Consider the following 12,513-nt stretch of genomic DNA (forward strand, 5'->3'; position numbering starts at 1 on the left):
AAATAGTTCTATGGTCGACTTGTTTGGCCATTCATCTTCTCCAGTAATGGAGATTAATATTGTGTTGAGGAATAACAATCTCACAGCGCATCTATTAAGGAATCTTGTGGTGCGTAGTCCATTTATCTAAAATTCTGGATTTTTATATAGGATCTTAGTATAGTATAAGAGCCCACCGGCCTTTATTGCGCATCTACATCTCCATGCTCTTATTTATTAATCAAAGGGCTCTACACATGAGAGGAGATGAACTCTTGCGATGCTTATATACTCGTAGGCCCATCAATCTAAAAGTTTGGATTTTTAGATAAGATCTTAATATATCGGAATAGTTACTTTGTTTGCCCATTGTTAAATCAGAGTTTTCTTCTTTTCCTTGTGCAAGGAGGGAGCTCCAGGCTAGAATGGACAGTCTAATTTTTATTTTTTTTTCTGAATTTTGGGATATCTTACGGCCGGGCTCCATTGAATCTTCAATCAAATCTTTGAAGGGACTCTTGACCTCGATAGATTTAACTACAACCACAAAAGCATGGCCACTCCAACGAAGGAACCCACGGTAGCAGCCCTGAGAGGATGGAGATTTGCCATTGGCCGTTATGACTTCGCTGCTGCGCATTCCTATTGGGGGCATGATTGCTTTCTTTATGTGAGCTATGAATGATGTTCTTTGTCCGATAAGGGGGGAATCGGTGCCCTTGATTGCGGAAGAAACCATGTCCTACACCACGTGCACCACATCTCTCCCTGCGACGGCGGGAGAGATGTGTAAGTGGGCCCTCGGCATCGTGCTGGTAGTTCCGTAACCCCCTCGACAATCGAAGAAAGGCGTCGACCTGGGTTGGGTTTCGGCGGAGAAAGCCTTCGATTCTTGTCTTCTCCCCTTCCTTCCTTGGAAAAGGTCCGGTTTCGATGCAGCGGCTTCCCTCCTTCTTCATCCTTGTTTGGGTTGGGTATGAAAGGGCAATCCAAGATTGACGAATTTTGCCTAAATTCATGAACGAGGGATTTCGAGGATCTGACAACCTTCAATTAGGACTTCTTTCTTTCCAAAGGTTTGTTCTTCTCGACGCGGCGATTTCTGGTTGTTATTTATGTATTCCTATCGGGCAAAAGAAAAAAAATGAAAAATTACATGATGGATAAAGGTGGGATTTTATCTGTATTCGTTGTTCTGTCCAGGACTGAATGTGTGGTTTGGGTTTGCCAAGAGCGAGAAGCCCTTGATTCAGGTCTTTTATCTTCCAAAGATTAGTTTCTTGATATAGCAGTTCTGAAGTTTATTTTTTGAAACAAAAATCCAAGATTGCTGAATGTTGGCTAAATTTTATGTCATGGTTGTTGCAGTCTCCATGACTGCTGGTGTGGTTTTTTTGAATGGCATAATTCGTTCGTACTCTTTTTTGATGCTCTGTGCTGGCTCTTTTGTGTAAGAAAATAAAAAATGTCAGGGGGCACACCGGTGGGTGGTGGCTGCGTGAGGCAGAGACGCAACCAAGGGTACTTCTCCAGCGGTGACGACCTCGAGAGGCAGCAGAACAGTGGGGGATACTCCTCGACTGGCGATGATGACCTTGAGGACGACGCATGTTCGAGGCCGCCAGTCCATTCAATACCAACTCTTCAGAGGGCTCGGACATGGAAAGAAGTCGTTGAGGCGATGATTTGGCTTGTCTTTGCTGCGTTCATCATCTACTATGGCGACCGGCACTCGAATCTGATCTCTATCTTGTGTTGGGATGGGAGGATCAAGAGGTAAAATGAACCGGTCTTTTTGTTGTCTGCTTATTTCCTTTCAACATTATGCTTTACTCTTAAAATGATGTGGTGGTAATTTTTGTTTAAGAATAACATTCAGAAGATGAGTTAAAATAGGATTGCTTTTATGAAAAATGTAAAATTGTATGATATCATGACTGCCCATAATTATACATGGGAGAATTCTGAAGTTGTAATATCGTTCTTTTTTTTTTTCAACATTTTCCTTCTATTTTGTTTTATTGTTGCTTTTGTATTACTTACAGCTGGAGGCAAAAAGATTCATCGCTACAGATGATATGGATCTCCTAAAGAAGTAAGGTTGACAATTCGTGTTATATAGATTTGATATATGTTCTAACCTAGCAAGGCAAAGAGGCGATAGACAATGGAGCACGGCTTCTTAGTTGTAAGAAGGGGGAGGTTCCTTTTTATGTGGCAAAACAGAGTAGAGGATATGTGAGTCAGCGGCCACCAGTGGATGTAATTTGGCTTGAATTTCACAACTTAGTTATTGAGTGGTTACTGAGATGAATCAGGAGATCTTAGATATAGGTGGCTTGTTTTGTGGATTATTGGCATGAAATCAGCGTGGATTCTTTTAATTTTAAACTGAGTGGCGGAGCATCACCCATTCTATTGAATAGTCAAAAATTCGATCAGTCACAATTCCATTGTGTTATTAACATTTTCCTAGGTGATAGAGAGGTGTCTGAGCATTTGAGAATAGAGTAATTATTCCCCATCCTGCTTTTATGTTGAGATCTAGGGAGTATGATGGGAAAAAGTATATATAATTGCTAGATAGTTCATGTAGTTGTGTTGTATGACTAGGAAACTTTTAAGTGCCGAAGAATTGAATTAGGATGTGAAAGAGGCCTTCTAGGTATGCATAATCACCCATGCTCTCTTCTTGTCCTCCTTTCCATTGTCTATTTTGTGCTCGCTATTGTGCCATTTTTGCCAGTGATGTGATTGCTTGCCATTTACTAGTAATTAATATTTTATTCCTAAAGAATACATTGGTTTTTGGAACTTGAGAGTTCAAGAGGCCAAAAAAAAAAAAAAATCCACATTCAAATGCTGAAGTAGTGTTTCATGTTCTAGCTAATTATTAATCCTGACATGGTTTAACCTCAATCTTAAAATATTTGCAGAAGAAGAGAAAAATGAGAGAGAGAGAGAGTGAGAGAGAGAGAGAGAGAAAGGACTTTGTATTTCTATTCAATCACATTCGGTATATTTCTGGGATTATATATACCAGTATATAGACTCCATACGAGGAAAATAATATAGCCTGATACAAAATCATTCTAACAAAGAAAAATATTAAGGATACAAGTTGTCACGTGATGCCTAAGAATTGAATTAGGACATGAAAGAGGCCTTCTAGGTATGCATAATCACCCATGCTCTTCTCTTGTCCTTCTTTCCATTGTTTACTTTGTGCTTGCTATTGTGTCATTTTTGCTGGTGATGTGATTGATTGCCATTTACTATTAATTAATTATTTATTCCCAAAGAATACATTGGTTTGTGGAACTTGAGAGTTCAAAAGGGAAAAAAAATTTATATTCAAATGCTTAAGCGGTGTTTCATGTTCCAGTTGATTATTAATCTTGATATGGTTTAACCTCAATGTTAAAATATTTGCACAAGAAGAGAAAATAAGAGAGAAAGAGAGAGAGAGAAAAAGGACTTTATATTTATGTTCAATCACATTCGATACATCTCAAGGGTTCTATATATTAGTGTATAGACTCCATACAAGGAAAATAATATAGACTAATACAGAATCATGCTAACAGAAAAAGATATTATGGACTGATGCAGGTTTTTACATGATCCCTAAAACCACTCTAACAATATCATGCTACCAAAGAAAAATGATATAGACCGATAGAGAATCATGCTAATAAAGGAAAATATTATGATCTGATACAGATTGTTACATGACCCCTAAAATTATGCTAACACTTAACATGCCAATAACATGGATGTTATTGTTATTGCATATTTGTCCTATTGTCAGGGCTGGTGACAGTGTTTGTGCTATTTAGAGTGTCCCAGCTATCTGGTCATTAGTGAATGTTGCAAGCTCATAGGGTCTAATTGCTTTACCTTGACATCATTTTCTTGCTCAGAAACTATTCTTTATGTCACATGTCAACAAGACATAGCTTGTTGACTTTTCACTCCCTCTCTCTCTTCTCATAATCTGTGTTCAACTATGGCTTTGAGGTAGGGTGGTGTTAATGACTCATTCTATTGAAAAAAAAATGTTGTGCATACTGCTTTTTGTATTGTGGTATATTTACTGCATCTTATGCTTATATTGGCTATTGCCCTATCTTATGGACCGGTGTGTGTGTGTTTATTATACTTTTCTCAATTTGCATGCCCTGAATAAATAAGAGCAGAAGGAAACAGGCCAGTAACCCCTTTGTTCATACGTTGCTTACGGAGAAATTTTGGTGGAGAGGAACCAATAGATTATAACTTGCCTATGTTTTAATAATAAAGGTATTCTTGGTTAATAAATTAGAAGAAGTGCTCATTGGAGTAAAGTTAGTAGTTGCAACATCTGTCGATACAGTAAAGTTGATCAAATTATACGATTATGTGCAATGTAGAGCACAAAGATGTGTTAGATTTGGAAAAGAGCTTGGCAAATTTAAAGATTACTTGAATACTGTGAGAAAGACCTTGAAAAGCTTGATGTGATTACAATTAAGCATCTGATATAAATTGTTTGTGAAGTATTTGTCATGCTGATTCTGAAATTCAATGATATAGGCCTACTTTTTATGGTTTAAGAAGTCTTTTCTTGTTGAGATCATGGACTGAAACTACTTATATGATAATCAATTGTTCTCATTCCTACATTTGACCTAGTTTTTATTGGAGAGATACCTATGAACAAAGAAAAAGATGCCTTCTTTACCTGTAGATTGTGAATCTTGATATGGCTGAATCTTAAAGTTGGTAACTTACTTTTGCTTTTTTTCACCATTTTGGTTGTTTGACATATATGTTGTTCACATGGATCTGCTATATGACATATGTGATTCCCACATGAATCTACTTGATTGTTGTTTAAAAAAATTGATTTTGCAGCAGTTCTTTGCATGCATCTGATTCCATTTGCTTTTGTCATTGGTTTACCATTATATACCTTCTTTCCCTTTAAAATGCAAAGCTCTGATGTAGCTGAATCCTAAATCTGCTATATCGATGGTTCTTTTTTACCATTTTTGGTTGTTTGACATGCATGATGTTCACATGAATCTTCCTGATTATTGTTTAAAAATATTGGTCTTGCAGCAGTTCTTTGCATGCAATCTCATTCCAATTGCTTTTTACATGAGTTTATCATTTTATGTTGCAGGACAGCTCTGTACCTTGGCCTAGTAGGTGTTGCCTTGGATTTAGGCCTTGTTTTATATTCTACATTTTTCTTGTGGGGTCCACAGAAGATTTATGAAAAAAATGAAGCCTTGCTCTCTATAGCACCATGTATCATCCTGTTTGGATTCCTCTCCTTCTGCTTGTAAGTAGAATTATTTGATGTACTCATCTATGAGAGAGGAAGGATCTTAAGCTAGAAGTTCAAGTCCTCTGCTTGCTGTAGACTTGTGTTTAGTTTGTTGAAGCTCTTCTTTTTCAGGTTCTCATTTGCTTTGTGGCCTATTTGGAGTTTTTTGTCCATTCCTCTCTTGGTAAGAGACTTGCATTTTTTACTTGAATGCTGAAACATCTTAGCCGGTAACAGCAAACTACCCTGATTTTACATTTCAATGATGTAGATTTCTTTGTATTACAGTTTACACTGTTCATGGCTTTCATGGTTGTATCTCCATATTTGCTGATTGGACCACTCAGGCTACCAGAATTTACAGTTCGTGCCGACTGATCTTTCCAAATAAATAAGCTGAGAACTGAAGAAAAACTGATTCTAGAAAGGTGATTTTCAAATATATTTTGTGGCACTAAAACCATTATGGAACGATTTCCCAAGCTATGGTGCTTTGGAGACTATGATTCTTGAGGATGGTTATAATGTTATCTCTTGGTGGTGAGTTCAGAATTGATGAGGCTCGTCATCGATACTGTAATCTGTTTGAGAAAATTGTCTACAACTACTTCCAACACATGCTTTTGATAGAATTGCTAGGTTCTGTTTAGCTTCTCAAGCGTTTTGATAATATTTGGAGGTGAAACAACATTTTTCATCAGTTAAGTGTTTGTGAAGGCGCTGGGGAGTAAAATTGTTTATAGAACATACCCATTTGTTTCCCATTATTTAATGAAATCAGTTTTTAGATTCTGATGATTGAGTCTTCTCTTTTTTGAGCCACCTTTTGTCAATTAATAGTCTTGGAAAATGGGGTCCATAATATCAAGAGAGGAAAGAATAATAGTGTTTATATTGGATCTCATAATATGCAAATATTTACAATGGAGGTGCACTACAATGAGCAACAAAAAGTGCAAATTTATTGTGGGTCTCTAAGTTCTCATTTGTCTTGCAAAAGGCTCGTTTTCAAGTTTTTCTATTGTTACTTCTCCTCCAACTTACAAAAACAGAACCTGACTGTCTATATTTGTGAGCATAAGATTCACAATGAATGCTAGATTTGCTGTGGTTGATCTGGTTATAAAGATGTAAAGGACAAGGATATTTGTTATATTTGTGAATGTTAACTTATATCTTTTTTCTTTTCTTAAATTTTCCCTTATTGATCTAAGTGTGGGAAGATGGTCTTTTATAATAGTTCCGTTACATGGTGTAGCTTTTCCATAATTATTACTTTTCACTGGTGTTTTGTTGGAGACTTTTTTTTTTGGAAGGTAGAATAAATGAATAATGGAACTTGGCTAAATATTTAACCTTTTTGTCTTTTGTAATATGATATCTGTGATGCGGTAGCCTCCCCGCTCTCCCCTCTTTCTGATGCTCAATTATATCATATACCCTGAGGGAATTGTCTTTTACTTTAAAGTTTTCATTTTAATCTGAAATATTAGTAGCAAATGTGGCCTTGCCTGCTTCCCTCCTCCCTTGGGGTTCAGATAATCATTCAACATCATGTCTATGGCATATACATTGAATTGCATATAATTTTTTAACTTCATTAATGTACTAGTTGACCTTTGAGCAACTATTTAGGAAAAAAGACAGTTCCCCTTGCCAGTCATTAAGTTGAATTGTTGAAATATGTTTGGTGGTGAAGGGGTACCTGCAAAGACATTGTAACATGTGTGGTGGTTGCACTAGTAGTGGCTGTACCATTTTGAAGTAGCAGTTGCATAAGTGGAGGATCACAGAAAGCAGACATGCAAGAAGGGTTGTTTTGACTCTCATATCATGCCACATGGGTAATTGAGATCTTGCCTAGATGTTTATTCTTATTAACTTTTAAATGAGCCCTTTCTGCACTTGAAATGGATAAGGGATGTCTATCTTTCATTTCACATCAACATAGTTCACATTAGTTTTTTTTTTTTTCCCCTTGAATATTGAAAGTTCTTTTTTTGTGCCTCAAATGTCTTTTCAGCCTTGTCATAGTTTTGATGATCTCGAAACGTCAAATATATTGGTAGTTTTTCCCCTTGAACACGAAGGTTTTTCTTCTTATATTAAATATCTGCCATTGTATATTTGACTTAGGAAAAAGTATATGATATTGTGGACATTATTTGGTTAGCTGTACTGTCTTCTATGTAATAAAAGTTATGATAGGGCATCGATGCAACCCATTCTTGCGGTATAGCAGATTGATTTTTCGTGTTTTGTATCTATCATCTCCCAATATTTGGTATTAATCTTAAAGATTGGTGTGTACTATAAGATGAGTTTGATGTACAACTTGTCAAGATGTTTCATTATCATGGGTTTCTTGTGTTGTCAGTTAGTAGCTATTGGTCTTTTGATTATTTTTATATGGTCCCTGAAAGGGAAAATCAGCCTGGTGTGCAACAGGAGTTTATATATATTTATATCTTGAACTAGTCATTTGTTATGGATCATCCTGACCAGGGTAAGAATTGATCATTTTCCATGATTTCTTAAATAATTTATTTGATTTTTTTATATTGGCGCTGAAGGGAAAAATCAGTCTTGTGTGCAACAGAAGTTTATACATATTTATATCTTGAACTAGTCATTTATTTTATTGATCATCATAATTGGGATAAGAATGGATCATTTTCCATGATTTCTTAAATAATTTATTTGGTTATTTTTATATGGGTGGCGAAAGTAAAAATCAGACCTGTGCGCAACAGGAGTTTATGTATATTTTTATATCTTGAACTAGTCATTCATTTTATTGATCATCCTAACCAGGGTAAAATTTGATCATTTTTCATGATTTCTTAAATAATTTGTTTGATTATTTTTATTTGGGTGCTGATAGTAAAAATCAGCCTTGTGTGCAACCGGAGTTTATATAGAGTTTTTACATATTTATATCTTGAACTAGTCATTCATTTTACTGATCATACTAATGAGGGTAAGAACTGATCATTTTCCATGATTTGTTAAATAATTTAAGTTATTTGTATCATACTTGATAGGTTTTATAATCAAATTTATTTCAATCTTATCCATCCCTGTCCCTTGCTTCAAATGGCTATCTTTACTAGTTTAGCTGATGTTTGCATGGGGAAACCTCAAAAGTCTTACATGCTATTATGAAGACCTGTATAGTATTAGGATCTGCATCCAACAGATATATGTACCTAGGTGCCACCATAGGCTACATGATGCGTCATTATTGTAAGTTTCTGCTCGTCAAAAGTGATGATATTCACAAAGATTCCCTATTCCATCTGCTTGAAGTTTGATTTTGGACTCTAGTGATCACAATTCAAGTCTGAAGAAAAATTTGTCATGGACAGGCTTAGATTTATTATAAACAGCTGGCACTGCAATGACCATCTCCATCAACTAGCCAAGACTCACAAACAACTTGCACTGCTATGACCATCTCCACCACTCAATTAAGACTGTTGGTTTTTAAATACCCTATTTCGGGGGCTTTCCATGCCAAACACGTATTTGCTCATATGGGTAATTTAGATTTCTGGAAAGTAAGACTGATCTACAGTGTACTTGAAAAGCACAAAGATTCACTTTAGAAAGATTTAAAAGCATATACAATCCAACAGAGGAAATATGTCATAGATGAGTCATGTCATGCATGGTGACCAAAACTAAACTGTTATTATTTTCTTTTCCTTTGCTAATCGGATGATGCTGATGTCTTTCTTTATTAACTAAGCAGTCTTACCGGGAAAGAGCTTTCCAGAAAGGAGTTTGTGGTTCTGCTCAGGGCAATGAAATGGCACGGAATTATCTTTGGTATGTAATAGCCATAGGAAATATTTTGGAAAAGTTGTTGATATAGTGTTCTTTTTAATAAATCAATTATCTTAAAACTTCAGTAGATGCTTGACTTATTCATGTGGATATCAATGTTTGCCCCAGATAAATGAGCAGTTGCCTAGAAATCTCCATATTGATTTCATTTTAAGATCCATATTTTGTATTTCCTGCAAAATGAGTTGTGAAAGTAGTTGAGAAATGGGCAATCCAACCCAATCAATCTATTAATGCAGCTAGGAAGTTTGACAAGGACGCTGAGGGCCTTTATCAGCCGAATGGGTAATTGCATGGAGTGTGCTTGTGATCGCATTCCAGCCTAAATGTCAATTGTAGCTGAGTGGGAACCCCACAACCATGATTCCTGACTCTTCTGACCATCCATTGTCCTTTGCATGAGAAAGGCATCTTTGAAAAGACTCATTTAGCAAATAGAATACAGGGCCTAACAGGACTCCGTAATCTATGGTTATCGCTTTTCATTGGAAGTTTATGATGTTTCATTTCATATATTGTGCGATAGATTGGTGCAATATGTACGTGCCCGTCAAAGTACTGTAGGATGGGGATGATATTGCGACTTCGTCTAACTTGCTGGTTATTATAATATTTTATCATGATAGATACAATTGACAAATTAGTAGGGCCGAGTCCTGATGTTTTCTTTCCACCTCTCAAGAATAAAATACGCGATGGGTAACACTCAATGGCTGTCATAAACCTGTATTACGCCAAGGCGGGCGGGTATAAGTAGTCTCCAAGCCACTGCTTTGACCTAAACAGCGCTGTCGATATCAGGGCCTTTATTGTTTTGAGCACCATGTCCGCGGACTACAAAGAAGTCTTAGTATTTTGTTAGTCTAGGTTCGGAGCAATTTGCGCTTCCTTTCACAGCGCTCCTTCAACCGAGATGCCCGCCCTGGTGAGCTTACCTAATCCAGTAACCTTAGCTTTCAGCTTTGCCCCTCCGCGTGGGTAAGGCTTTAAAGGTCTGCAGTTGCCGATCTTCTTCTATAGCTAGGGCCCGAACTGGATCGGGCCATATCCTATCTTTGTTCGAGCTCGATCTGAAATAATTTTTTGGACTCGGATCGGGTTTGATCCGATTTTTTTGAAAAAATACAGGTCCGAGTTCGACCCGAGTTCGGGTCCGAGTTCGAGCTCGAGACCACGAGCCCAATCGGGCCAGTCTGCATCCAAGTGCTGCAGCCTCTTCAGCCAATTTAGTCTTTAAGCTCAAAGGGGAAAGCCAAGAGAAAAGAGGGAAAAAAATAAAAAGAATGAAAGTAAACCCTAGCTTTCCTCTCTCGTTCCCGGCCGCGGCGGTGATGAAAGAGAGAAGAGAAACCATGGAAGACCCCGATTCTGAGTCTACCCCTCCCGCCCCCTCTCTCTTCTCCCTACCGACAATTCCGAATCTACCCCTCCCCTGTCTTTTACTCCCGCGACTCCTCCGCCTCCTTCTATTCATGGCGTCTCTGCACCTAAACCCCACACTCAACCCCCGCACCCAACGCCACCTGCATCTCCTTCGTCCGTTTGTAGCTCCTCCATCCGTAGTTCCTTCGTCTCGGTCGCCCTCCCTCAATGCCTCTACCCTTGGTGTCATAGACACATCCTGCTCGTCGACTACGATGTGGAAGTCGGGGAGGATGGCACGAATGGTGCAGCAATTCTCGTGGGTCCAATGGATGTCGTGGAGGGACGTCGAGAACAGGACGACCTTGGAGCGCCTGGGCTCATCGGCGAGGTGCTTCTAGAGGGGTTTAACAGTGGGATGCTCGTCCTTGTTCTTGATTGGGCGATAGTGGTGGCGCATGAGGGATCAGGGGGAAGAGGTAGGGCTTCTTGGAGGTGGAGGTGGAGGTGGGGGAGGAGAGATTGTTGAGGTCGTCCATGAGGTCCCAGGCATTGATGGTGGTGGTGGGTGAGGCAGAGGCGGCGGCGAGCTAGGGATAGGGTCGTTTAGGGTTTCGAGGGAGCTGTAGGTGGCGGAGGTGAGGGAGACAAGATGGGTAGAGTCGCCCTGATGGTCTGGCTATCTCAGACTTTATCGTTTATAAGTTATAACATGTGGGTAGTGTGGGGGTCCGGGTCAAACTTTGGGCTGAGTTTTGGGCCTAGGTCCGAATTGGGCTAAAGGTCTATCCGAACTCGGCCTGAAAGCAAAACGAATCCTATTTTTGGATCCGAATCCGACCTAAATAATTTCGGACCGAATTCGAAGCTGACCCAGCCCAGGCTGAGCCCACTTCCAGCCCTATTTATAGCTGCTGCCTCTGATATTATTTGCCTTATTTTTTTTAACACACACACACACACACATATATATATATATATATATATATATTATTTTTTCTGTACTTACCTGGTTGAGCCCTTTTGCATGCTAAGCCAAATTAGATGAGTTCATTTCTTGTTAGCCATCGATAATCTCAAAGTCAAATAAAATTGTTGCTCTTCTTTTCTAATGGGAATGCGGCCAGCCTTTGTTTCCATCAGGCTTATTTCCGTGGTTGAAGGATTCAAACTCAAGGATGATATCATCTTCATCACATCTGACTTGACCTGTTCTCCACTCACGTTGTTGCCATCCGTCTTCCTTTTCTATTCTTCATGACACCTCTAATTGTCTGTTTGCTCTAAACCTGTGTCCACCTCTTCTACTTTCCTTCCCATTTGATCCCACGCCTCACTATCCGACGGGCATGTAAGTCCCTCGATCCTCTAATGATAGTGCCTTGGTGGTTTAGGTCTCCCCTCCCCTTTTTCCTTCCTTTCCCACCTCACCTCTAACCATAGAAGCGGGGTTGGTTGGGAGTAGGGCCACCAACCACTAGGCCGACCTCTCTAGATCTCCCAGCCTGTCCTCCCACTCTACAATTCAAACCATCTGTGCTAAATATTGAGCTCACCAAGGCCATCCGTTTCTTGTTCCTAAATCTAATGCGATGTATGCGCCAGAAAAATAAAAATAAAAATAAAAAAAAGTCTAATTCAAGGTTCTGATATTGAATACGGTGAGGCGCGAAACTATACTATTTGTTTCACGTTCTTTTTTTCTTTTTGCTTTTAAAAACAAAGAGAATGGTGTACGAGTTTGTTTCTAGAAATTTTGTTCGGAGGTCAATTGAACAACTACCAATCTTATTATTATCATGATTTTAGGATTATGATCATATTACGATAAAGGTGATTATGATCATCAACATTATTATCATTATTATGAGCTCATCAAAGCCTGGGTATGGCGTGGCCCGTGGACTCGTCCGATAGGGTTCCATGGCTTCTGACGGAACCCGACGAGTCAGTGGCGTGGACCCCACCAATCGAAGGAGACCACCCCTCGATTTTAATGCGCGGCCGGT

At 38.7% G+C, this 12,513-nt stretch overlaps 1 protein-coding gene across 8 annotated transcripts; it reads left to right on the plus strand.

Moving 5' to 3' along the window:
- Window positions 1-339: 339 nt before the first annotated feature.
- LOC105040175 (uncharacterized) lies at window positions 340-9,564 on the plus strand. Of its 8 annotated transcripts, XR_012140312.1 has the most exons (8): window positions 347-1,055; window positions 1,183-1,232; window positions 1,452-1,755; window positions 5,147-5,308; window positions 5,426-5,477; window positions 5,582-5,721; window positions 9,048-9,124; window positions 9,382-9,564. XR_012140312.1 is itself a non-coding variant. In XM_029263080.2 (6 exons), exons 1-6 carry the CDS (start codon window positions 997-999, stop codon window positions 7,059-7,061), a joined length of 696 nt encoding a protein of 231 aa, XP_029118913.1. In that variant the 5' UTR covers window positions 340-996; the 3' UTR covers window positions 7,062-9,209. The 8 variants fall into 8 exon arrangements, 3 of the variants coding, with proteins under 3 accessions (XP_029118913.1, XP_029118912.1, XP_029118914.1); XR_003800105.2 differs by lacking the exons at window positions 5,582-5,721; window positions 9,382-9,564 and adding an exon at window positions 6,993-7,137 and having other exon boundaries at window positions 341-1,055; window positions 9,048-9,209; XR_003800101.2 differs by lacking the exon at window positions 9,382-9,564 and having other exon boundaries at window positions 6,993-9,209.
- Window positions 9,565-12,513: the final 2,949 nt, after the last annotated feature.

Source organism: Elaeis guineensis, chromosome 3, assembly GCF_000442705.2.
Source record: "Elaeis guineensis isolate ETL-2024a chromosome 3, EG11, whole genome shotgun sequence".
Lineage (NCBI taxonomy): Eukaryota > Viridiplantae > Streptophyta > Magnoliopsida > Arecales > Arecaceae > Elaeis > Elaeis guineensis.